The following is a 27,308-nucleotide window of genomic DNA, read 5'->3' as shown; positions in this document are numbered from 1 at the left end:
ACAGAAAAAAGACAGTCATTCTCCCAGCTCTTAGAGGGTCACTCCCAAATTGTGCTGACCAGGCCAGGCAGGAACCAATGGGTCACTGCTGGCTCTGTGAGGTGGCAGTCGCAGCTTCACACCCCAACCCTGATACACAGCCTGGGAGGATGCTGGAACATCAGTCCTAATTGATTGCCTCCCCTGCACAGCCCAGCAGAGTGCCCGGAGGACTTCTAGAAATCAAGCACTGATGTGAAACAGCCTGTGCTCATCTGGGACACACAGGCCCTGAATATGAGAGTTGTCCTGTGCCCAGACTCCAGGAAAGCAAATTCAATGGACACTAAAGGCTGCACAGCCCAGAGGGACAGGGGCAACCTTGAAGTGCAGAGGCCTGGGAGCTTTCTAAAAGTCCTCTTAAAACATCTTCCTACCATAACATCTCAGTCCAAAATTACTGAGCAGTTGTGTTATTCCAGCATGTAGGGTTCATGGATTTTTCTATGGCTGCAGATTTATTAATTCAACTAGTAAATCATTGTTAAAGCCTGCTTTGTGCCAAGTGTTATTCTGAACCCCAGCAACAGCACAGTATAGCAAAGAACACAACAGTCAAGTCTGGGTCTACCCTAATGGAGCTTATGCTTTAGTCGGGCAGACAGTAAACAAGATAATTAAATAAAATATGATATGACAGGTGCATGCTGTGGAAACAAAGAAAGCAGGCAGGAAATGGAGCGGGGGCCTTACTGGGAAGGTGACATCTTAGCTTGAGTTCTCCCAGAAAGAGGACCAAAAGCAAGGAGTTGAGTGATGGTAGCTTGTTGGGGAGGTGAAGGAAACACCAGCTGGGAGGAGGGGGATGGTGGCCCATCAAGGGTGTGCTGTTGGGTCAGCTCCCACAGGAGGCAAACGAAGCTCAATGCTGCTGGGAAACTCAAGGAATTGCAGAAATGGAGTCTTTTTCCTCCCAATGGTTGAAGGAATCGGGATAAATACCCCACATCCAGTGTTTGAGAGCTGCTCCCTCGACTGTTGATGTCTTGGCTCAATGAGCGTGGTGGGGAGGGCGCCCAGGCACACAGATGCTGATCTGGCCATTGGAAGGTGGCCAGGACACACGGATGGGTCCGTGATAGTACCTGCTACCGGTGATGTCTGAGTAAGACCCAAGGGAGGTGAGGGGGTGATCTGTGTAGCTATCAGCAGGGAGCCACTGCTGGCAGAGAGGAGTTCATATGGAGACTCTGAGGTTGGCACAGACCCACTCTTGAGTTCAAGCAGCTATTGCAATGCTATAGTTGCAACATCTGGAACATTCTCTTTAAGACCTGCTCCCAGGGCTTCCCTGGTGGCTCAGTGGTAAAGAATCTGCCTGCCAATGCAGGAGACACGGATTCGATCCCTGATCTGGGAAGATCCCACATGCACAACTAAGCCCATGTGCTGCAACTATTGAGCATGTGCTTGAGAGCCCAGGGTCTGCAACTACTGAGGCAACATGCTGCAACTACCAAAGCCTGCACAGCCTAACACCCACGCTCTGCAACAAGAGAAGCCACTGCAATGAGAAGCCTTTGCACTGCAACGAGGAGTAGCCCCTGCTCTCGTGAACTAGAGAAAAGCCTGCACAGCGTCAAAGGCCCAGCACAGCCATAAAAATGAATAAATAAAATTATTTTTTTAAAAAAGGCCTGCAGAAACCCCTCGGAGCAAAGATGGCCAGCATGGGACCAAATATGACTCCTTTTCCACCTGAGCTAGATCAGAAGGGCCTCTTGCTGGCCTGCTACCCCAGCACATGAGGGTTGCTGCCTGCCCTCACTCATCCCTTGGGTAAGTCTTCACAGAACACCAGGCACAGCAGTAGCACTAGCGATAAAACAGTGATCAGGGCAGATGCCTTGTAGTCACCGGAGCTGCACATAAATAAAACTGATCACTTTAATTCCACTAAAGGAAAGGGGGCATGGTGCGGACTTTGAGACAAAGAAACAAGGATGGATCCAACCAGCCTAGGCATTTGGCTTTTCATTGAGTCCTGTCTACTACTTGCAGCCAGGTCTGAGCCTTGTTTCAGCCTAGATTCATCCTTGTTTGCAGCAAGAATTCCATGAGGCCTCACCCCTGAGTTTCTGATTATTCATTTGTTCATTCAGAAAACATTACTGGGAATCTATTCTGTGCCAGGCGCTGGGCCCAGTGTAAGGTCACAGCTATGTAGAAGATATGAGCCCTGACCTTGAAGAAGCGACAGTCTCATAGAATCTTGGGACTAACTTTGGGAAAACATGGATGTCTTGAATTTAGGACACTTAAGGGCAACACTCATGGGCAGCACTTGGATTCCCTGGTGGCTCAGACAGTAAAGCGTCTGCCCACAATGCGGGAGACCTGGGTTCGATCCCTGGGTTGGAAAGATCCCCTGGAGAAGGAAACGGCAACCCACTCCAGTGCTCTTGCCTAGAAAATTCCATGGACGGAGGAGCCTGGTGGGCTACAGCCCATGGGGTCGCAAAGAGTCGGACACGACTGAGCAACTTCACTTCACTTCACTAAGGGCAGCACTAAAGCTGGACATGATTATTGGAGGAAAAAGGCAACCGCCATAGCTCACCTCCCCGGGGCCTTAGCATTTGTGCGTGATGTCTTTCTGTGCTCACACCCACCTTGGGAAGCCAGTACTATTGTTAAAATATCCATGGAGCAGGTAAAGAAGCTGACTTCAAGAAGTTAGAGAGTATATTCAGGTACACAGCTGACCAGTGGCAGGGACTGGAGCCCAGGTCCACTAGGCTGGAGAGGCATAGCCCGAGCCCCCAGGACAGTGCACTTCCCCTTTGACTTCACCTTACTCTACAAAACATTGACCATGTCGTTGATGACAAGTCAGGAGCCACCAATGGTTGGAAAAGGAGGAAAGCAAGTGCAGAGATAAGAGGCAGCTTCTTTACACCCCGAGAGCAGTTCACTGAGGCCTCTTGGGAGCAACTCTGAAGGCATGGCTGAAGTAATCTGGGTCCTGCACGTCACAGGCGGGGGAAAGTGATGAGCAAGCAAGTAGGCTGCACACAGCGGGGCTTAACTGAGAGTCAAGCTTGATTGCACTCAGCCAACCAAATAGCATTTCCAGTGAATGTGTGCAGACAGCCTTGTTAACTACAAGAAGTACCACTCTACACCAGCTATTGAGCTTAGCGTCACATAATACATAAGAGCCTCTCCCTCTATAGTGCTCGCACGGGGAAAAGGTGAGTCAACAAGATGGGAGATTAAAATATTAGGCACAAGATTAATGCTGAGCCCTCTGCAACAAAATCAACACTGCCATCCAGGGAGCACGGCTGCTGAGTTCCCAGGGCAAGAAAACCACATGTAGGAGAAGGTCAGACATTCCCCAAATGCAGAGCTTCTCTAAACACTCTACCCCACCCGCAAATCCGAGGGGAGCTGGCAGCAGACTCTGGCTGGCTTCTGTTGCTGGGCTGCTTATTGCTGTCATTTTGTCTTTTTACAAGAGCAGTGACTCATAATGGTTAAGTGCAGACTGTGGGGCCAGGCGCCCAGGGTGTGAAGCCCTCATCTGCCACTTTTGAGCTGTGTGAGTTGAGCAAGTTGTTTAACCTGCTGTGCCTCTGGTTCCTCAGTCATCAAGTGGGGTGGCTATACACCCATCTCATAAGGTCATTGGGGTGGTTAAATGAGTTCATTTTGTGCCTGGTAAATAGAAATTGCTCATAATTGTCAGCTATTGTAATCTATCATAGAACTCCAATGTGAAATTAAGGACAAATCCAAAAAGATTTATGAAGGCTAGTCAGTTTGAGTCTAGCCACCTGAAATGAGCATCCGTTCAACACTGGAACTGGTTGTCAACTCCTCTGAAATTTCAAGATCAGCACAAACAACCACTAACACCATGGTATTCTCTCAGCTTGGAGAGATAACTCCATGGTTGATTTACCAGCTTTAAAATTTGGGGAGAAATGTAGACATCCCACCACCACCTCCTGCTCAAACTGAATCATATTCAGGCCACACCTTTGGAACACATACCCACCTTTCTCAGCACAAAGCTTATATTGTGTAGAACTGATCTGGGGCTGTCGTGTTGCTCCTCCGTGTCAGGGGCTCCCTGAGCTGATGGACTCAAATTGTATGCCTCTGGCCTCTGTTTCTTGAGAAAATGCTTTTTCTGGTTCTGCACATTCTTTGGGCCACTTTTCTTGCTGGTTTCTTGCTCCCATGTCAAGGTGGCATTTGCTAAAAGCAAGACAGTATCTGGGTCTTCTGGTTGGGTGATGTAAGATGGGGGGCTTTTAGCTATGAGAATTTTCTGAGATTAAAGAAACAAAATTAACTTGGCAGATGTTATCCATTTGTTAGAATCATCCCAATATATCTTCTAATGACCCCAAATCACAATCTTGGCAATTCTACCTGAGACATCCAGGAAAGGTGTTCTGAAGATATTACCCCCAGGAGAAGTTGCAACAAAAATAGTCCACTAGCTCATACTATCCAGGACAGACGACTCTTTAACCACAAGGCCTATCTGGGTCACCCACATTGGAGAATACTGATTCCACTACATTTTTACCCTCACGCCCACGAGGGCCAGTTTATGCCAGTCTTTGGGCAGTGGGCATTATTGCTTGGCACTAATGCTTACGAAACTAAGGTCACATATTCAGTCTCTGTTGTGTCGCCTTCCTAAGTCCCCACTCAGGTCAGTTCAACAAAACACCTGCCAAGTACTTATTCTATGCTAGATTCTGGGGTAAGCAACAGAAATGCAAGTATTAATAAAGCACACTTCCTGTCCTTGAAGAGATTGCAGTCTCGTAGGAGACGGGAACACGCATGGGTCATTTCAGTGAAATGTGATGGGGACTGCACCCTATAACTGTCAGAGAGGGGATCCTTGATCCCCATCCTGGAGACCCATGTAATTGATGCCCGAACTGAGTCCTTACAGTGTTGTACAGGCAGTGATGAGGGAGGGGAGAGGGGAGGAGAGCTTTATCTTATAGTAGAGGGCACAGCGTGAGCAAATGCAAGGAAACATGCAATAGTGTGGTTTTCAGGGAGAAGGGCTATGAAGCAAGAAATTCAGGATCACCAGGCCCAGAGCCCAAGGTAGAAAGGAAATGAGGTGGAGACATAACTGAGCACCCACTGATCAAGGGCTCAGCCCTGGAGGCTGAAGGACAAGGATTTCAAGCAGCTTAAATTCAGTGATCAAATAATTTAACAGCTCAATTAACAGGGCAACATGGATTTGAAGAGGACAACTGTGGGAAAAGATGATTGGTTCTTAAGTCACTGTGATAGTTCATGTGAGAGATTCAGTTCAGTTCAGTCGCTCAGTCGTGTCCAACTCTCCACGACCCCATGAATCACAGCACGCCAGGCCTCCCTGTCCATCACCAACTCCCGGAGTTCACTCAAACTCATGTCCACAGAGTCGATGATGCCATCCAGCCATCTCATTCTCCGTCGTCCCATTCTCCTCCTGCCCCCAACCTTTCCCAGCATCAGAGTCTTTTCCAGTGAGTCAACTCGTCGCATGAGGTGGCCAAAGTATTGCAGTTTCAGCTTTAGCATCAGTCCTTCCAATGAACACCCAGGATTGATCTCCTTTAGAATGGACTGGTTGGATCTCCTTGCAGTATAAGGGACTCTTAAGAGTCTTCTCCAACACCACAGTTCAAAAGCATCGATTCTTCGGCGATCAGCCTTCTTCACAGTCCAACTCTCACATCCATACATGACCACTGGAAAAACCATTGCCTTGACTAGACGGACCTTGGTTGGCATGTGAGAGATTATGAGGCCTTAAATGGAGGTGACCCCCATCCCTAATGGGTGATCCCCACTAGGGACAGAGTGAAGGTTGAGGAGTCAAGAAATAGAATTTTTCCTCTAGTCTAAGACATTGGATATCATTATACTAATAATGGGATGAGATTGACTCGTGTCTTATTCAAAAAGTACTAACAATGCAATCTTCCAATCCAGTCTTACAAATAGTGCCTCTTACACTTGAAGGAATTCAGTAATCAGGAGGTGAGTCAACAGGACTCATGACTGGCTGGATATGGATGGAACGGGAGAAGAGGGATTCGGCTCCTACGTGCATGTGCTCAGCCGTGTCCAACTCTTTCCCACCCCATGGACTGTAGCCCGCCTGGCTGCTCTGTCCATGGGATTTCCCAAGCAAGAATACTGGAGTGGGTTGCCAGGCCCTCCGCCAGGGGATCTTCCCAACCCAGGGATTGAACTCATGTGTCTTACATCTCCTGCATTGGCAGACAAGTTCTTTACCGCTACCACAACCCTAAGATGTTTAAAACGACATCCACATTTCAGGCTTGAGTGAGTAAGATCTTCCCATCAGTTCACAGACGTCTGAACGTGTTGCTCTCTTGACTGAAATTTCCTCCTTCTTTCCTTTCCTTGCCTCAACTTCAAAGCCACTTACTCTGTCCTTCCTGCACATCCTTACTGCATATAGCAGTTAGCGGGGTACCTGGTCCTATACTAGACTGGAGGCTTTTCAGAGTAAAGACCCTCTTCTTTGTATTTGCATTTTCCACAATGCTGTACATATGGAAGCACACAGTAAATCTTTTTTAAATCAGAGTATAATTGATTTACAATATTATATTAGTCTCACATGTACAATATAGTGATTGCAAATTTTTATAGATTATATGCCATTTAAATTTATTATAAAATATTGGCTATATTCCCTGTTCCCTGTGCTGTACAATATATCCTTGTACCTTATCTATTTTATACATAGTAGTTTGTACCTCTTAATTCCCTTACCCCTACCTTGCCCCTTCCCGCTTCCTCCTTCCATCTTCCCACTGATAACCACTAATTTTTTCTCTGTATCTGTGAGTCTGTTTCCTTTTTTGTTATATTCAGGGTTTTGTGGGGCTTTTTTAGATTCCACATATAAGTGATATCATTCAGTATTTGTATTTCTTTGACTAATTTCACTTAGCATAATGCCCTCCAAGTCCATCCATGTTGATGGAAATGTCAAAAGTCCATTCTTTTTATGGCTGAGTGGTATTTCATTGTATATATGTACCACAATCTTCTTTATCCATTCGTCCATAAATGGACACTTAGGTTCCTTTCATATCTTGGCTTTTATAAATAATACTGCTATGAACAGTGGGGTACATGTGCATGTAATCTTTTCAAATTAATGTTTTTGTTTTCTTCAGATATATACTCCAGACTTCCTGGTCATATGGCAGTTCTATTTTTAATTTTTTGAGGAAAAAAGATTCCTCTCTTCTTTTGTTCTCTTCCTTTGTGATTTGACAGCTATCTTTAGTGTTATGTTTGGATTCCTTTCTCTTGTGTGTGTATCTCTTATAGATGTTTGATTTGTGATTACTATGAGGCTTATATATAGGAATCTATATATGAATACATGATTATTTTAAGTTACACATCTCTTCACTTCAAATGCGTTTTAACAACCCTGTCTTTTTATTCTCCTCCTCTCATGAGTGCTATTTTGCATATTTTACATCTTTTTGTTTTGTTATCCCTTATGGATGTGAGAGTTGGACTGTGAAGAAAGCTGATCGCCGAAGAATTGATGCTTTTGAACTGTGGTGCTGGAGAAGACTCTTGAGAGTCCCTTGGACTGCAAGGAGATCCAACCAGTCCATTCTAAAGGAGATCAGTCCTGGGTGTTCATTGGAAGGACTGATGCTAAAGCTGAAACTCCAATACTTTGGCCACCTCATGTGAAGAGTTGACTCACTGGAAAAGACTCTGATGCTGGGAGGGATTGGGGGCGGGAGGAGAAGGGGACGACAGAGAATGAGATGGCTGGACGGCATCACCGACTCTGTGGACATGAGTTTGAGTGAACTCCGGGAGTTGGTGATGGACAGGGAGGCCTGGCGTGCTGTGACTCATGGGGTCGCAAAGAGTTGGACATGACTGAGTGACTGAACTGAACTGAACTGTTTATTGTGGATTTAGATTAGTTTAATACTTTTGTCTTTTAACCTTCCTACTAACTTTGTCCATCATTGACTTACTACCTTTACTGTATATTTGCCTTTATTGATGAGCTTTTTCCTTTCGTAATTTTCATATTTCCAGTTGTAGGTTTTTCTTTCTAGCTTAGAAAATCCCTTTAACGTTTCTTGTAAAACTGGTTTTATGTTTCTGAACTTTTAGTTTTGCTTTTCTGTAAAGCTTTTGATCTCTCCAACAAATCTGAATGAGAACCTTGCTGTGTAGATTATTCTTGGTTGTAGACTTTTCCCTTTCATCACTTTAAATATATTGTGCCACTTCCTTCTGGCCTGCAGAGTTTCTGCCGAAGTCAGCTGTTAGCCTTATTGGAGTTCCCTTGTATATAACTTGTTGCTTTCCCCTTGCTGCTTTTAATGTGCGTGCTGAGTCTCTCAGTTGTGTCTGACTCTTTGCGACCCTGTGGACGGTAGTCTGCCAGGCTCCTCTCTCCATGTAAATTCTCCAAGCAAGAATACTAGAGTTGGTTGCCATTTCCTACTCCAGGGGATCTTCCCAACCCAGGGATTGAAGCTGCGTTTCTTGCATATCCTGCACTGGCAAGTGAATTCTTTACCACTGCTCCACTTGGGAAGTCCCTGCTGCCTTTTACCACTTTAACTGCAAAGTGTCTTGGTGTGGTCCTCTTTTGGTTTATCCTGTTTGGGACTCATACAATAAATCTTTGGTGAATGGATAGGTTAAAAAAAATTAAGTGGCTAAATGAGTGTATAAATATGGTGCCCCCACACTGTCATCACTTCTGTCACCATCATAGGACAAACTAGGTAAGCAAGGGAGGATGGCTCAGTGCAGGCTGAACTCCACTCCTGGAACAACTTCAGATTTATAGCTTGGAAAAAGAGTAGAGGGTCAGGAACATCATCTCCCTGAGTGGAGACTCCATCTTACTTTTACTAAAAGAACAGGCCACCTATAATATTCTGCCTCTATCCTGCTTGATGCATATTTATGTATCCAACGCTGAATGGAGGGTCCTCTCCTAATATCCACCAAACCAGTGACCCAGTCTTCCAAAGGCCTGACACGTGCGTGCATACTAAGCTGCTTCAGTCATGTCCGACTCTTTGAGACCTCTTGAACTGTAACCCACCAGAGTCCTCTGTCCATGGGATTCTCCAAGCAAGAATACTGGAGTAGGTTGCCGTGTCCTCCTCCAGGGAATCTTCCTGACTCAGGGATCGAACCAGCCTCTCCTGTCTCTCCTGCATTGGCCGGCGGGTTCTCTACAACTAGCGCCACCTGGGAAGCCCCAGCCTCCCCTCCTCTGAGAAATTTCCCACCGAAAATTGAGATCTCTCTTCCCTACTGACGCAGTGTTAGTTATACCTTCATTCTCCTTAGAGAGACGTTGGCTTCAGCTGCTGCTTTGACCGAGAAAGGTAAGATTGCAATTGAGAACTTCATTACATTAAACATGGCAATCACACTAAAGGCCTGAAGAACAAAAGAGAGGTATAGAGTTTAGGATGGGATGTTGCCTTGCCTTTGAACCATTAAGTCCACGGGGATTAAACTTGCTGAAATGAGAAACAGTAGCACAGTTGGGATTCTCAGAGGAACAATTTTCTCATTTCATGGCTCAGAAATCATGGGTTGGCAAATTAAAGATATCAACATCTTAATCTATTTTGTTTTTGGATTTTCATCAACACGGTGGGAAACTTATCCCCTTATCTCTGTCAGTCCAGAGGATAAAGTCCGAGAAGGGCCTCTAATTGAGTGCATTTGGAAAGCCCCATCCATCCCACATCCTTACTTGGCTTAGACAATTCACTGAAAACCTTATGCAGATTTTCCTAAACCGTCCCCTTCTCTCAGAGGCATCTGACCCTTCAGAGATAGAGCATCCTTTTACACACCACACAGGCCAGGGTTGAAGGTGGAAGCTCCCTGCAACGATGTGCTTGGCCTAGGCTGGCTGCTCGTTCTCCTGCCCTCAGGGGCTGGCCTCCATGTTCTACCTCCACACACTCATAAGGGACTGATTTGAGAGCCTTTGTTCCACTACCATTTCCAAAAAAAATCATCCTTCTCTTCACTAGGGCCTTCCCCACTGAGCCCTGCCTAGTGGGTGGCTAATATCATACAGCTTCAATGAAGACAAGTTTCCTTGCTCTGTGAGTGCCCCAGGGGGGACATGATCTCATCGCTCAGATTTCATCTTCTCATCTGTCCGACTTGTAATTAGCAGCCTCTCCCTAACCACCTATCTAAGAAATTAAAAACACAACTTCCTTCAACAAACCTGGAGTGATCCTTCCTGCTGCTGAATGGGCCCTGTGGATAGGGCTCCCAGGTGTCAACTCCTCCTACTTAGTTCATTAAGAGCATGATGAAGGATGCTCCCTCCATCATGAGTGAGTTCAGTTGCTTCAGTCATGTCAGACGTTTTGCGACCCCATGGACTACAGCCCACCAGGCTTCTCTGTCCGTGGGATTCTCCAGGCAAGAATATTGGAGCGGGTTGCCATGCCCTCCTCTGGGGGATCTTCCCAACTCAGGGATCAAACCTGCATCTCCTATGGCTCTTGCATTTCAGGCAGATTCTTTACCACTGAGCCCCTGGGGAAGCCCGCCCCCCACCACCTTCATCACATCTGATCCTAAATATATCCCCAAAGAGAACTCAGCTCTTCCAGGTTCCAAAGCACCTCTCGGCTCAGGAAACCCAGAGCCTCCAGGCTGCCTGATGTGACAGCACCTCAGGGCTGACCTTCTGATGTGACTCTGGAAGAGAAGCAGACTGCAAGGATTATTAGTCTAAAGAAATACAAGCCTCACATTCAGGCAAATTGTTCTGGATTTAGATTTCTTCTCAATCATTGTTTTAGAAAATATGAACTACATGCTCTCAATTTGGCTTCAAATTAATTTGCTTGGTGTGTTTGGGAGGAAAAAAGATTTTTTTTTTTTTTTTGGCTTGGGATCATAGACAGCAGTTACAAGAATCAGGTAGCATTCATTCAGGCTCCAGTACAATCATCATTGACATTCATACCAGTTTTGGGTTTGTGGCTAGGTTCAAGCTCCCAGAGTGTATGTGTGTGTGTGTGACAGAAAACCGTGGGAAAAGGTACCCAGGGAGGCCTGGCGTGCTGTGATTCATGGGGTCGCGGAGAGTCGGACACGACTGAGCGACTGAACTGAACTGAACTGAACTGAAAGAAACACGGACAGTAATGGGCCTGACAGCCTTACAGTGGATGCACCAGAAGAGATCCTGCCTTCTCAAATGCCCCCCCACCTTCCCTCCAGATCCCTGATTTTGGTGCAATTCTTCCCCTGTGAGCATACTTCTCCTAATTTATTTACTTTTCTCCCTTTCTTCCTCTTGCCTTTGCGTTTTTTCCTCCAACCACTTGCCCTTCAGACACCTGTTCAATATCCGTTTGTTTATTTCAGTAGGAGCCATTCCCCCTCTAGCTCAGGTTTACCTTTGAATGCGCAAGCCCCCCCGGCCACCCCCGACTTCAATCCAATTCTCCCTCTGAGGCTTTCAGCTCAGTTATGCCTGGCCTGGGTGAGCATCAGGCTAATAAGAGCAAACACTTCTGCAGAATTTGCTGCATTCCAGGCGCTGGTTCATGTGCTTTGTGTAAAAGAACTTCTGTCTTCACAGCCATAGAGTGTCATCACCCCATTTACAGATGATAAAGCTGAAGCAAGAGAGGCTCCATGAACTGCTGTAAGTCACAGCAAAGAGTGGAGTGGGGATTTAAACAAGGGGGACACTGATCTAGACACCATACTGTTTCTCCCAACACCACCGATACCTCCTCCCCCTCAGCGAACTTCCACAAACTCTGCTCCTGTCATATATATGTATACATATGAACAAAGGGCTCCTTTGGCTACAATTTTGTTTTCCAAATGTAAAACTGTGTTCCAGCGTTAACTACTATCCCTATCCTGTGGTGGACTAAACAAGAATTGCTACTAAGCTCTCATCTGCTCCCTATTAGCCCAAGTACTGGTTTTAGAAATTGGGGTGGAATTCTGGTGTCACCTAGCTCACCATGATAAGGTGTTCTGGTGCCGGAGCTGGTCAAAGGTGGGGAGGAGCTACCCATCTGGCACTTGGCAGAGTTTGGCTTAGAAGAGGCCAGTTCTAGAGAGGCACTTACCACAGGGGCGGTGAGTTTGCGTCTCAAGAGGATGTGGCAGGTGAATGTCAGTACAATGGCAATGGTGGATGCAATGGGGGTCAATGCTGAGTTTCCACTCTGGACAAATCCAGCTTTTTCCAGTAACTTCCTTTCCTTCTTCCTTATACCTAGTAAATAGAAACGGTCCATAGTGGTCTGAATTTGCATGTCAAGCACCAACATTAAGAAACATATTACTCAATGGAATATTGAAAGTGTTAATCACTCAGTAGTGTCCAACTTTTTGCAACCCCATAGACTGTTGCCTGCCAGGCTCCTCTGTCCATTGAATTCTCCAGGCAAGCGTACTGGAGAGGGTAACCATTCCCCTCTCCAAGGGATCTTCCTAACCCAGGGACCAAACGCAGTCTACTGCATCGCAGGCAGATTCTTTATCATCTGAGTCACCAGGGAAGTCCAATGGAATATTCAGTTCAGTTCAGTTCAGTTCAGTCGCTCAGTAGTGACTGACTCTTTGCGACCCCATGAATCACAGCACGCCAGGCCTCCCTGTCCATCACCAACTCCCAGAGTTCACACAAACTCATGTCCATCAAGTTGGTGATGCCATCCAGCCATCTCATTCTCTGTCGTCCCCTTCTCCTCCCACCCCCAATCCCTCCCAGCATCAGAGTCTTTTCCAGTGAGTCCACTCTTCGCATGAGGTGGCCAAAGTATTGGAGTTTCAGCTTTAGCATCAGTCCTTCCAATGGAATATTACTCAGCCATAAAAAAGAAAGAAACATTGGCATTTGCAACATGGATGATTATCATATATATAAAATTTTAAGTGAAGTCAGAAAAGACAAATATATGACATCACTTATAGTGGAATCTTAAAAAATATTACAAATGAATTTATTTATAGAATAGAAACAGACTTACAGACATATAAAACAAAGTTATGGTTACCAAAGAGGAAGAGGTAGGGAGATGGATAAGTTGGGAGTTTGGTCTTAACAGATACTTGGGATTCCCAGGTGGCTCACTGGTAAAGGATCTACCCAATTCCTTTAGGTGATGGTTGGATCCCTGAGTTAGGAAGATCCCCTAGAGAAAGGCATAGGAACCCACTTCAGTATTCTTACCTGGGAAATCAGACACTACTTGGTCAGACATGGCTTGGTCGGACACAACTTAGAAACTAAACACAAGATTCGGGCATGACTTAGCCACTAAACTACCACAAACCATATTGGAAAAGAATCTGAAAAATATTTTTTCAGATTCTTTTCCATGTCATCCATACATGAATACATACATGTGCATGTGTGCTGAGTCTCTTCAGCCATGTCCAACTATTTGTGACCCTATGGACTGTAGCCCACTAGGCTCCTCTTTCCATGGAATTCTCCAAGCATGAATACTGGAGTGGATTGCCATGCCCTCCTCCAGGGGATCTTCCCGACTCAGGGATCAAACCCACATCTCTTGTTTCCTGCATTGGCAGGTAGGTTCTTTACCACTGAGCCACCTGGAAAGCCTGTACATAAATATATATATAACTGAATTACTTTGCTGTATACCCCAAACTAACACAACACTGTAAATCAACTATGTGTGTGCATGCTAAGTCACTTTAGTCATGCCCGACTCTTCACAACCCTATGGACTGTAGCCCACCAGGTTTCTCTGTCCATGAGATTCCCCAGGCAAGAATACTGGAATGGGTTGCCATGCCCTTCTACCGACCCAGTGATTCAACTTACATCTCTTACAGCTCCTGCACTGGCAGGCATGTTCTTTACCACTAGCGCCACCTGCTTCAATTAAAAAAAAAAAAAAGCATAACTTCTGCTGGATCCTCCTGCAAATTAGTGTTAAGGGCTCCTGCTGAGAAGTTTAAATGAGAGGAAGCACAGACAGCCCTGAGCACAATGCCGGCATGTACTGGGGGCTCAGTGCTTGTCAGCTGCCATTGCTGGATGGCTTCCAAGGTCCTTTCTGATCTGATTCCCTGTGTGTCAGGAATCATACGCTCAGATGCCTACAGGTAAGTAATGTAAATAAAGGGAGCGGGCAGAGAGCAAGACCAGAGCAAGGGTGTCCCAGGCTCACTAGACTGTTCTGAAGTCTGAGATCTGGAATTTTGTGAGACATCGCCCTATGTTTAAATCTTGGGAACTAATAGAAAAAGTTAAAGTACTGTAGGAGCCAAACAAAACACATATGCCAGCCTGAAGATTGCCAGATTGAGGCCCCTGCCCTGTGTCTCAGGAACAGCTACAAAACCCCAAGAACATGTCTGCCTTCCATAGTCCAGATGACACCAAGACTCTGTACCACTTTCGGATAGAATTCAAGCGTCCCTCCCCTGGTGTTTAAAGTCCTCAATAGCAGCACCAGCCTCCTCCACAAAAACCTTTCAAGTTAGCAACATGGTACCACAGCCCTGCTCGGGGAGTGCGGCCTATGGACCAGGTGCTGGGCTGAGCCCTGCACAGGCAGGCTCTCATTAAGCCACTCTCCACACCACGTGACAAAGGAGAAGCCATCACTATGCCCTCCTGACAGTAGAGGAAAGTCTTCCTGGGTCAAGTGACTTGCTTCTTAAGAGGTCAGTGCAGAATTAGAATCCAGTTCTCCTGGGATTCAATACTTGCTGTCCACACACCCTTCCCTTCGAGAACAGCAGCCACTTTCTCTCCAAGCACAGCCTCTAGGCCTTTGCTCCTGCCCAGTGGGGCTTCCCCAGCTCTTATGGTGTCCACATCCCTCCTGTCCTTCAGGGCCTTTTTAAAACGCCAGCTCTGCCAGGAGGCTTTTCCTCATCTCTCATGCTCGTGGATCTCCTCTCAGTTTCTTTTGTGGCCTTTTACCCATTTTATACTGTAATTAATTCACGTGTTTGCTTATTATTTTTAATAAATTTTAACCTGATGTCTACTAAATGCCAGGGGCTGTGCCTGGTTCTGGGGAATATAGGGGTAAAGAGGGTCTCAGCTTTTCCAGTAGGACCAATAGACAAGAAATAAACAAGGAAATAAGATCATTACAAACTGTGTTGGGTGATATGAAAGAAATGAACAGGGTGACAAGACTAAGAGTTAAAGAGGGATAATATATTGAAAAGCAGAGACATTACTTTGCCAACCAAGGTCCGTCTAGTCAAGGCTACGGTTTTTCCCGTGGTCATGTATGGATGTGAGAGTTGGACTGTGAAGAAAGCTGATCGCCGAAGAATTGATGCTTTTGAACTTTGGTGTTGGAGAAGACTCTTGAGAGTCCCTTGTACTGCAAGGAGATCCAACCAGTCCATTCTAAGGGAGATCAATCCTGGGTGTTCATTGGAAGGACTGATGCTAAAGCTGAAGCTGCAATACTTTGGCCACCTCATGTGACGAGTTGACTCACTGGAAAAGACTCTGATGCTGGGAGGGATTGGGGGCTGGAGGGGAAGGGGACAACCGAGAATGAGATGGTGGATGGCATCACCGACTCAGTGGACATGAGTTTGAGTGAACTCCGGGAGTTGGTGATGGACAGGGAGGCCTGGCGTGCTGTGATTCATGGGGTCGCGGAGAGTCGGCGACTAAACTGAACTGGACCTGCTTGGGACGGTGGTGGAGAAGGCCTCATGAGTCACTGACATTACTTTAGGAGACCCACAGTTAAGATAAATTCAGCACGAACATCGAGCAGAAGACATTCGAGGCAGAGGGAACAGCAGAGCTCCTGAGGCATGAATGGATGTGGATGCTGTTTTAAAAACAGAAGATTCGAGTGGCTCATGCAGAGTTATCAAGTCCTGGGATAAGATCTGATGAGGTCAGGAGGTCAGCAGGGGTCAGATGGTGCTGGATCTAATAGGCTGTTGGAAGGAATCTGGACTTCATTCAGAAACCCTAAATTTGAAAACATTTAAGTGTGATAAGGAGTCACTAAAGATTTTTCAGCAGGGGAGAGACAGGATCTGATTGACATTTTTAAAAGGTCATTCTGGCTGTTGAGTGCATCATGGATTTTACGGGGCAGACAGAAAGCAAGCAAGGGAGAGGATATTGGCTTGGACTGGAGTGGCAGTGGAATGAAGAGAAGTAGACAGATTCTGGGTATATTCTAGAAGTAGAGCCAACAAACTTATAGCTATTTTTGAACTTAATTAGCTCATCTTTCCTCCATTTTAAAAATAGAGATCCTTTCTAATTATTTTGTGTGACTTTGTGGCCTTGTACATAGTAGAAACTTGGTACATATTTATTGAATTGAGTTACACTGAATTACATAAAATGGAATCAAATATATAATCACATCAAATAAATTGTATTAAAGTGAGTTCAATATGCACAGAAGTATTTCTGGCTCTTGAAAGAGGGTACATAAGCCTGCCAGTGTCCCAACCTGGGACACTTCCTTTGGCAAGCTCAAAAGCAGATTTTCTAAAGCCACTTTAGAAACGGTGGATACACAACTTTGGGTCCAATTACAGGCTGGTCTACAAGTGTAATTATAGATCCAGAGAGTCGGTTGTAGCAGTGGTTCAGATCATTAACCGGTCAACCACCTGAGTCTATGTCAGCAATTATGTAAATGTTCCTGCAATTAGATTTGCATTTTTATTTGACTGAGAGTTTTAAATATCATCTTTAAAACAAAACAGCTATATATGCATTCTCCTATCTGCCTAAAGCATGTCAAGTCAGTGGGACATCCAATCCTGATGAGGCTGCTGCCAGCAAGGAGGGAACACGTGTATAAGTGTGAGTGCGTACATGTGCCCATATGGATAGCTTCCAAGTCAACGAAATAGCCTGAGCCAGGTCTTCTGCTCATAATGCTTTAGTGGATTATTTTTGTGAAGGGTAGCTGGCCAGTATAAGCACTCACCAGCCTCAGTATGGCTAAACCATATGCCACTCACCTACTCAGCTTTGGGTTCCCTAGAAGAGATGCCTGGGTCTATTCCAAAATCTGTATACTCTTTTGAAAAGCCTGCAGACCAGCTTGGAGGTCCCCTCAGTCCATTTCCAGAATTCCCAGACCCAGAATCTTAAGAACCCATTGGAAAAGCACACTCTACGGGGTAAGTGATTCTTTCAGCAGTTTCATCCTACCTCGGATGGTGTTGGTAAAAGATTTCTCCCAGGCATACATTTTAATCAGCTTGATGCAGGTCAGAAACTCATTCATTGTCTGAACTCTCTTGTCTGTCACTGAAATTGCTGATCGTCGGAAAGCTGAATTGAGCTTAGCCAGAAACATCTGAAATCAAGGTACAGTGTTCAGAGAGAATTCCTGAGTGGCTGTTGGCCTAAAAATCCAGGGATCGGAGTGTAAGTGCCAGGAAAAGTTCTAAGGGAGAGATTCTCAGCTGAATCCTTCCATTGAGTTGTGGTCAATGTTCTCTGAGGACACAATCTGAGTCTGGCCAGGTGATACAAATGCACGAATCACCAGGATACAAGGGAAGCACTGGGAACTCAGACAAACTGAAGAAGCATACCCCCTTCCCCAGGGCATTCAAATAATTCAAGTTCTTTAAAAAACTATACCGTCCATGAGCCCAAAGTAAGGGCTCCGGTTTCAGGGCCAGGCCCTGGAAGCAAAGCCTTCTACCCACTTCAGTGAGAGTATGCATGAAATACAACTGCAAAGACCTGCTATTACCTGGATGGGGATGAATAGCATATACACGGATATCCCGATGAGAGCTGTGGGCCCCAGAATGAAAAAGGCGTACACAGCACAGACAGCCATTAGGATAGGGATGGTGGCTGGCAAGGGACAGAACAAGGCAGCTTCAAACAAGGAATAACTATCACTCGATAGTATATTGAGCACCTGGAAAGAAAGCACACAGGTTCAGGCTTTGGAAGGGCCACCCGAATGTTTCAACTGACGACTTTTGCAATGGCTGGGGGATCTGCAGAAGGAAAGGGAAGACTGCCCTAAAGGGGTTGGAGGTCATCAGAGAACCAACAGAGTGAGTCTTGCGAGTTTCATTCTAGCATGACTCCGGAGAAGCCAGTCTGCTAGGACTGAGAATCCCAATGAAGAAAGGCACATCGGCGAAGCCCACTGTCTACCTGACAGCTCTCTCTCCTTCTTCCTTGTGAGCACAACCCTGCTTAATCAGGGCATCCATTGGCCCAGGAAAAAGACCACGTTTCCAAGCCTGCTTTGTGGAAGCGCTGTGACCATGTGGCTATGCTAAGGGCAATGAGACACAAGCCAAGGTATCCAATGGAGCTCTGGGGGTGGATTCTGACAGGGCGCCAACTCGACTTGGAAGATATCCCTTTCTCTCCTCTGCTTCCTCCTACCAGTTCTCTGAAACATGACTGGGATGTCTGGACCTGCAGTTTCCATCCTGCAGGTGGAACAATTATGGAAACTATAGACTAAGGTAGTGATAAAAAAATAAAAGATGGAAGAGCCTGGAAGTCCCCATTCCAGCCCTGGATCACCCTCTTTCAGACTCGTTTTACACAGAGTGAAATAAATTCATCCTGTTTAATCCACTGTTATTTGGGGGGGAGGGGGGGGTTTGTTTTTACACAAGTGAATCTAATCATAATTGATGCTAGATGCTTTAAACAAACTCAAAGAGCAACTGTAAGAAACAAACAGTCTCTTCTCTTACCTCACACTCCCTAGGGTTCCCTTGGCCAGGGAAATATTCTCATGTAAAAGGTGAAGATTTCATTGCTAAGGATTAAGGGCTTAAGGAAATGTCAACTCTAAAGTCCAACAGGCATGGTCTTTGTTGTGACTTGGCATCCAAAATACTACACGGTTGGAATCATCAGATCCATTACTCAATCGATTTTATTAAATGCCATAGCACGCTTTGTACTGCTTAGATGTCCTCACTGACAATCAAAGGGACTGAATGAGGTCACCCCTAATCCCTGTTCCAACTGGAACAGGGAAGCCTTTCCACATTCTCCAGCTCGAATGGAGTCCTCCTTTCTCTGAATTCTTCTGGTGTTTTGAGTGTCCACCACTTCACTTAGCAGGAAGAAGGGAAATGATGGATAGGACATAGCCAACCAACAGAGGGGGCAGATATTCCATCCAGGAAGCACACCTCACACATATTCAGAAAACTCAGAATGCAGGTTCCTAAAGTTAGACTCCTTCTGGACCAGCTTACCTCACCAACAGAGATGTGTGTCAGCGTCTTGAAAGACACCAGGTTTTCGAAAACCAAGGTGGAGACGGCCACCTTCAACCGGATTGCCGTGCGGTAATTTATGGCCCAGGCGAGGGCCCAAAAGAGGACTTTGGTAAACTCAGTGGTGAAAAGGGCTGTGCACAGGCCAACGCCAATCCAGACCTTCCTGGAGATGCTTTCGGTCTGCTGGAGGATTTGGTGAATGAGAACTGTCTGTAAAACAGCGCGGTGGGGAGAGGAGAGTGCCGCTGGGGTTCGAGGTAGGTACAGGAGGCTTCAGATAATGTCAGCAAGCAGACTTTATGAGGCAAACGTTTTAATTAATTTCAGTGGTAGCTGCCGTGCTTGACAAGGACTAGCTTTATGAAAATTCTCCCCCAAGGAGTGCAAAGATAACAACAATGTACTAAACCCACCAGCTCGTAGAGGAAGTAACTAATAACATTCTTTGCCAGTCTGGGGACCTGGGAGACAAGGCCAAAGAAGGGCCTCTGCACTCACCGGCCCTATGGCTGCCATGATAATGCACAGGATGTTGACCACGATATCCATCAAAACACGCGTCCTCTGGAATTTCCAGACCACTCGGCCCAGAGAGGCTTTCTCGGGACCCATCCTTTCTACCTCTTCATCCCAAAGGACTCGAAATCTGTGACAAAAGAACAGGAAGAAGGAAAGGGACTTATATTCCCACTTGCTGTTGAAAGCTATGCTGATGGATAAAACATTGCAAGAATCCACAACCCACATCCCTGGCAGTGGCAGCTTCAGAACAGCATTAGTTCTCTCTTCTTTTACAGTAGGGGTTCCCCACCCCTGGGCCACGAACTGATACCAGTCTGTGGCCTGCTGGGAACTGGGCTGCACGGCAGGAGGTAAGCAGCAGGTTTCATCTGTCTTCACAACTGTTCCCCATCACTCATGTTACTGCCTGAACTTTGCCTCCTGTCAGATCAGTGATAGCATTAGATTCTCATAGGAGCACGAACCCTACTGTGAACTGGACTTGCAAGGGATCTGGGTTACACGCTCCTTATGAGAATCTAGTGCCTGATGATCTGAGGTGGAGCTGAGGTGGTGACACTAGCACTGAGGAGTGGCTGCAAATACAGATTATCATTAGCAGAGAGATTTGACTGCAGAGACCACAATAAATCAATTGACTCCAGACTCATATCAAAACCCTATCAGTGAGTGGCAAGGGACAATTAAACTGCATCTGGTGGGCTCTGGGGTCACGAAGAGTTGGACACAACTGAGAGACTGAACTGAACTGGTGGGCTCCTACTGATTCTGCATTAAGGTGAGTTCTATAATTATCTAATTATATACCACAATGTAATAATAATACAAATAAAGTTCACAATAAATGTAATATGCTTATTATATGTAATATGTAATATGAAACCAATAATATGTAATATGAAACCAATCCCCTCACCCCTGATCCATGGAAAAACTGTGTTCCACAAAACTGGTCCTTGATGCCAAAATAACTGGGGACCACTGTTTTACGGGTGGACGGGACATGGGAGTGGCAGTGGTCAGAGCCCTGACACAGAACAAGCTGGGATCTGGCATTTGGGCTCCTTCCAGGCCCTGATTTCCTCCTCCTGCCTGTCCCTGGCTCAATACCAGTTGTGACAGAAACACAGAGGCGACAGAGAAATCAAGAAGAAAATATCCAGGGCAAGGAGGAGTTTGTCCATGTCAAAAATCAGAACAGAGGCCAGTGTGCCAAGCATGTAGGGGCACAGGGAGGCAAAGCAGGGCCAGATCTCATGGGACCTCACAGTCCTCAGGAAGGAGATTAGATTTCATTCCCAGTGCAAAGGAAGCCACTGCAGGTTTTCAAGCTGATGTGACAAGATTACTTTACATATGTAAAAGAATGTCTGGCTGCTGTGAGAATTGTGGGTTGTGAGGGTGGGGAACAGGGAGACCACCGTGGAAGGCCGTGGGCGTCCAGGTGGGAGGTGGCCGAGAACTTATAGAAAGGCAGACAGTGGAGACATTAGGACTCACAGATGAATTAGATATGGGAGAAAAGGAGAACTGTGGGAACAGAGTTGACAGAGATGGGGAAAGGGAATATCATCAGGTGGGGCTGAGGATCACGAACGTAGCTCTTGATGCAGGATACTTGTGAATCATCCAAGTCCTGTTAGGTGGTGGGTGTATGAACTCAGAGTCCAGAAGAGAGGCATGGATTGAAGATCACACGTTATTAAGGTTGTCAAGCACATGTTTGGGAAAGGATCTAAGCTGATGCTGGGTAGGTGGAAGGCAACATTAAAGACAGAGAGAGGTAGAAGGAAAGCCTGGTACTCCACAGACACTGGTCCAGCCCGTTTCTGTCTGTGCTGCCTGGACTGGAAGTTTTGGAAACCACCGCTGACTGAGGTTTCTTCAGGACACGTGTAAGGGGATGCGAAGGCGCACTTGTGGGAGCATGACTGACTGGAGCTCACAGCCCTTCAAGCATACAGCCTGAAAAGAAGGAGAGTTCCAGAAGAAACAAATGCAGAGAGACGTCTTTGAGGGCTTCCCGTTGCTTAAAACAATGCAGCCATTAGAAAGAATGAAGGAACTGGGCTGCACAGCAGGAGGCTTTTGTCCTGCGGAAAAATCTTTATAAACTCTTAACTGAAAATAGCAAAATGGTTAACCATGAAATAGTATGCTTCATTTTTTCTTCAAAGGAAAGAAAGATGACCTGTGAGGAGGAAAGAAGAGGTATTGATCTGCAGAAGATGGTAGCACAGGGTGTGTTTAATCAGAGTAGGAAAAATTCCAGGCAGATGCAAACCAGCATTTAACAGTGTTGACATCTGGGGAGTGGGGTGGGTGTATGGTGGGGGTACTTCCACTGCTTAAACTTCTGTTGCTTGAACATTTCTGTAATGAATCTGAATTAGGTTGAACCACTGAAATGTATGTTTTGGCAAGTCAAAATTATCAAATATTTCATTCGATTCAACCAAAACGTGTTTTGTAGTATGAAAGTCCACAATGTTCTGTAATAACCTAAATGGGAAAAGAATTTGAAAAACAATAGGTACATGTATGTGTATATCTGAATCACTTTGCTGTAACACTTGGAACTAATACAGCATTGTTAATCGAGTATACTCCAATATAAAATTTTAAAAAATGTTTGAGTCCAATGACAACTTTTAAAGTGAAATAAAACACCATGCCTGGCACGGCAGACAGCAGCCCAGGTGGAGTCCAGCCAGCACAGAGCAAAGTGAGATTCCAGCCACTCCTGTCCTGATACGGTGATCCTACAAACCAGCTGACAGCTGCGCCAGAGTGGTCCTGAATCCTCAAGCTCTCAGGAAGCTCTTTCTCCCCACCAGCTCTCCCCAGTATTCACCTCCCTGGAGACTAGGCCAGGAACCAATGAAAAAGATGATTTTGCCAGTCAAAACTGTGAAATATTAGCCCAGTCAGCCCAGCCCACATCTCAGAGAGGAGCCAGGGAGAGTGGCCACTGAGACTGGTGGGTGTAGATTTCCCCATGGGGAAACGGGAGGCTCACAGGTCCCTTCCCAAGGTGGGCTCCTCTCTGGACAAAACAGGCCAAACAAATCCTCATACCTTTTGGCATTGGTGTCGGATGAGTCGTACAGCGACAGTGGGGGCAGGGTGTCCACAGTCAGCGTGTGCTGGTAGCCTCGCACCATCACTGGGGTGAGCCAGGAGAATGTAGCAAACGAGAGGAGCCCTGCATCATCCACAGGGTTGGGCGCCAACCTGAAACAGGCATAGCGCTCAGCGTCCCAGAATATTGGGGTCCTTGCCTTGAGTCCCTGGCTAGAATCCTTAACTGCGGTGATAACCACAGCCACTCTCAGAGGGTGACTCGCATCACAGCGGTGTGCTGCGCCAGCTCCTCTAGCTTGTAAGAGCGGATGGTTCAATTTTTAGGAATTCTGCAAGTCAGTCCTTAAACATAGCCAGTAGTAAAAATTAAATTACATAAATGTAAGTAAATTAAAGACAAATGCAATCAATATGCAAAACTCGTTGCTTCCTAGATTATTTTACTGGATTTGACTCATATCTGTTCTTTAGATTATGTGAGTCTATGACCTCTGTGGTGGAAATGGCACACATAACAGGAGGCTGTTACCATGCATCCCTTCTCAACTTCACTATCACTGACAGCATGTTGAAATCATCCATGGTGGGAGAATTTACACCATAAAAAACGATAAGTGCTACAAGCAAGGGAATTCTTCTAGCGAGCCAGTTGTTAAACATTCAGCAATGACCACCCCATGGGAAAGAGGGGACCTGCTTCATTTGGCATGAGGAAATGGAGACCAGGTAGCTGATCATCAGAGGAGTTGGGCACCTAACTTTTGCTCTTGGGAGGATGGGAAGGGTCAGAGCAGGGTGTGGGGGTGAGCCTGCCCAAGGAGGCAAGAGCTAAAGTCAAACTCATGGTTTATTGTGGAGATTGAATGGATTAACATATGTAAGCTACTACACAATACTGGGCTCCCCTGATGGCTCTGCTGCTGCTGCTAAGTCACTTCAGTCATGTCCGACTCTGTGTGACCCAGTGGTAAAGAATCTGCCTGCCAGTGCAGGAGACGCAGGTTCAGTCCCCGGGTCGAGAAGATCCCTGGAGGAGGAAATGGCAATCCACTCCAGCATTCTTGCCTGGGAAATCCCATGGACAGAGCCAACAGAGATGGGCTACAGTCCACAAGTCGCAAGAGTTGGACACAACTTAGCTACTAAACAACAGCTATGATATAAATATTAGCTAGCAGATAAAGAAGGAAGACAGGGGAGGTAGAAGGAAGGGGAAAAGAAAAGCAATAATGGAGGAAGAAGAGATGTGTTTCTGCCCTTGAGGAATTAACCATATAAGACAGAATAAGGACACAGGGTGTTGCCTACTAATTGCTGAGTGTTTGCTATATTCCAGGCCCTGGAAGAGCTTTGTACTTGCAGCAGATGCTGTCAAGATGCTCTGAGTCACAGACTTTGTGTGGACACAAAGTCACATTTACCTCCAGTCTCAGCTGTGGAGGACAGCGCTGTGCAGCTTGGGCTCTGCTGGCAGTGTCCCATCTCACAGGTGTGTTGTGCCTCTTCTCACTACCTTCAGGGTCTTCTCAAGAGCATAAGTGTAGCCCAGAATTGCAGGGGGCTAAGGATGGCTCAGACGGTAAAGCGTCTGCCTACAATGCGGGGGACCCGGGTTCGATCCCTGGGTCGGGAAGATCCTCTGGAGAAGGAAATGGCAACCCAATCCAGTATGGGATTTTCTTGCCTGGAAAATCCCATGGATGGAAGAGCGTGGTAGGCTACAGTCCATGGGGTCACAAAGAGTCGGACACTACTGAGCGGCTTCACTTTCACTTTCAGAGCCCCCAAGAAGAAAACCTAGCTAATGGAGTTTAAGAGCCCACAGACAAATGCCCCCACCTCCCATCCTATGGGTAGAAAACCATACACTCTGGAGGGGGCCTAGTAGAATCCAGTCCCCTAGTCTACAAGCAGTGACACTGACAACACGCCACATGTTCTACTTCCCTGCCTCTCTCTCCCTAAATCCTTCCTCCTGATTCTTGATATCATCTCCCAAATAAGCTACCTACGTCCAAGTTTTTGATTCATGCTCTGCTTTTGGGAGAACCCAAGCTAAAATAATAATATTAATAAGGTATTAATACTATGTGCCTGGTACATAGTAAACATTTCCCAAAGGGTAACTTTAATGCATTACATCATATAATCCTAACAACAGCCCAAGTGTTTGGGTGAAATTATGATCCCATTTCATAGACAAGAACATCAAGGCAAAAAGAGGTTATAGTACTTGCCCAAAGTCTTATAGCTAGTCAGTGGTGAAGCAGGAAATCAAGACCAACACTTGCTGACTCCCATCTTTCTCTTAAGCACTGTATCACACTGCCACTTTACAAAACTGTGAACAGAGCCAAACCAGTGGGTAGTTAGAGCTCTCCTGTCTGGAACTAAAGATGGTATAGCCCATGCCATGACCCTTCAACCTTCACCTCTCACCTTAGAGGGTTCACAGGTTTTTCTTTGGTCTACATATTCTGGAAGGAGAGCAGTGCTATGTCATCTCACCATGGAGATGTAACTTGGCCTTCTGCTGCTCACAGGACAGGTTATAGGGCACTTCTCATGTAGAAAAGGTGTGTGTGCTTGCGGGCATGTGTGTTCAGTGCTCAGTCATGTCCGACTCTTTGTGAACCCATAGACTTTAGCCCCCCGGGCTCCTCTGTCCATGGGATTCAAACCCTCATCTCCTGTGCTCCTGCACTGGCAGGCAGATTCTTTACCACTGAGAAAAAGCAGCTTTTAAAAATATTATAGTCAGTGTAATGTTAAGAATGCACATATAGTAATATAATATCACATTATAGTTAAGTGTGTGAGCTTGGAAATCAGACTTCCCGAGTTCCTATTCTGCAATTCAACCCAATTCTCTCTCTCCATCTGTGTTCCAGACCCTTGCAGCTTCTTCCTTCAAGATGTCAGATCTGTTTCTCCACACCTTGAATCTGGGCTTACATGTGACTTGATTTGGCCAATAGAATACAGTGAAAGAAATGGTGAACCTAGTGCAGGCTAGCCTGCTGGAAGTTCATAGTCCATGGAGCCCACCTTCCCACAGCCCATCACCCCCAGAAGCACAGCCATCTTGCTGACCAGCAATGCATAAGAAAATCTGGTCAAGCCTAAAACAATCACCTTTTTTTTAGCTCAAGTTGCTGAAGCACTTATAAAATATTAAGCTAAAGAAATGGTGATTGTTTTGGACTAGTAAGTGCAGAGGCAGTTGTTAAAGTAAAATCTACGTGATTAACTTTACGCACGTTATTTAACCTTTCTGTGCTTCACTTATTCACACATCAGATAAATATAATCACAGCACCTCCAGGATGGCTGTGAGGAGTGAATGAGAAGACGTTTGTAAAGCACCCAAACAGGTCCTGGCACACGGCAAGCTCTCCTTAAACATTTACTGCTGCCTCCTTTCCACCAAAGGAAAGGAGGATTCTTGAAGTGAATGGTCAATAAATTTTAAAAATGGATGGATGGATGGATGGAAGGCCAAAAGTACAAGCATACAGAGCAGCAACGTGGGGAGCAGGGGCAATGTTCACTGTCCTGATGCGTTGGAAATGATTCCTGGAAGTTCTGCCCAGACATCCCTTCAATCCTCCTCCTGACTTACCTTGCATAGGGTCTCACTGGGATCATGGTCTTCAGGCTGGGGTCATATCTCTCTGTAAATGATCTCCGCAGGCCTCGCCGGTCCAGATCAGAGATAAGGTAGGGGCCATCACCCACCATCTTGATGGCAGTCTAGGGCCCTGGGCTCCTGGTCTAGCAACCTTCACTCTGCAGCAGGAAGATGAGATGAGGACACTCTGAAATGGGGTTAGGCAGCCCCTACTCCATCCAGATCAGCTCCAATCTGGTTTCACCAATCAACCTTTCACATCATGGGGGACAGTGGTCAGACACCCCATAGTTCCCTCAACTCCACCAAGAGCCTTCCTTATTAGCAAAGACATTCTGTCCCTCTTTTTTCCCATTTTGGGCTGACCAGGAGAAAAGGCTATTGCAGGTTTTCTACCAGGAGCCAGCCCATGACTAAACCTAAGTACCAGCACAGCAAAAGAACCCAAGAAGGTGTTTTTGCTGCCTTAATGTGACCCAGATTGAAGTTTGTCACACATACAAACCCCCTTTTCTCCCTAATTCTTTCAGATACCCACATTCCTATGTCTCCATACCCAAGGATCAGAGAACTTCAAAGAGACCACCTCTCAGGACCAGGCACATCTGATCAACTCTGCATCCTTCCCCCCACTTCTGTGACAACTGTACCAAACAGAAATCAAAACTCTAGGTTGAGAGGACACTTTTGGGAGCACCTGTCCAGTCCACAAACAAACTACCCCAATCCTAAGTAATAGAGAACA

At 46.1% G+C, this 27,308-nt stretch overlaps 1 protein-coding gene across 1 annotated transcript in view; it reads right to left on the bottom strand.

The window, feature by feature from the left end:
* ABCC12 (ATP binding cassette subfamily C member 12) overlaps positions 1-26,889 on the bottom strand; it is a 64,092-nt gene extending 37,203 nt beyond the window's left edge. The window contains exons 1-9 of the mRNA XM_088830464.1: positions 26,555-26,889; positions 22,927-23,082; positions 19,825-19,972; positions 19,303-19,536; positions 17,814-17,987; positions 17,261-17,408; positions 12,186-12,334; positions 9,388-9,495; positions 4,043-4,318 (exon numbers count right to left, since the gene is read on the bottom strand). Of these exons, the coding sequence (XP_088686590.1) occupies positions 4,043-4,318; positions 9,388-9,495; positions 12,186-12,334; positions 17,261-17,408; positions 17,814-17,987; positions 19,303-19,536; positions 19,825-19,972; positions 22,927-23,082; positions 26,555-26,673 (1,512 nt within the window). The 5' untranslated portion in view covers positions 26,674-26,889. The remainder of the gene's footprint in view (positions 1-4,042; positions 4,319-9,387; positions 9,496-12,185; positions 12,335-17,260; positions 17,409-17,813; positions 17,988-19,302; positions 19,537-19,824; positions 19,973-22,926; positions 23,083-26,554) is intronic.
* Between the last annotated feature and the right edge of the window lie 419 nt (positions 26,890-27,308).

This window comes from Moschus berezovskii, chromosome 22 (genome assembly GCF_049115385.1).
Source record: "Moschus berezovskii isolate FMDL1 chromosome 22, NW_MosBer_1.0, whole genome shotgun sequence".
Taxonomy (NCBI): Eukaryota; Metazoa; Chordata; class Mammalia; order Artiodactyla; family Moschidae; genus Moschus; species Moschus berezovskii.
This window is presented reverse-complemented; position numbering and strand designations above follow the sequence as displayed.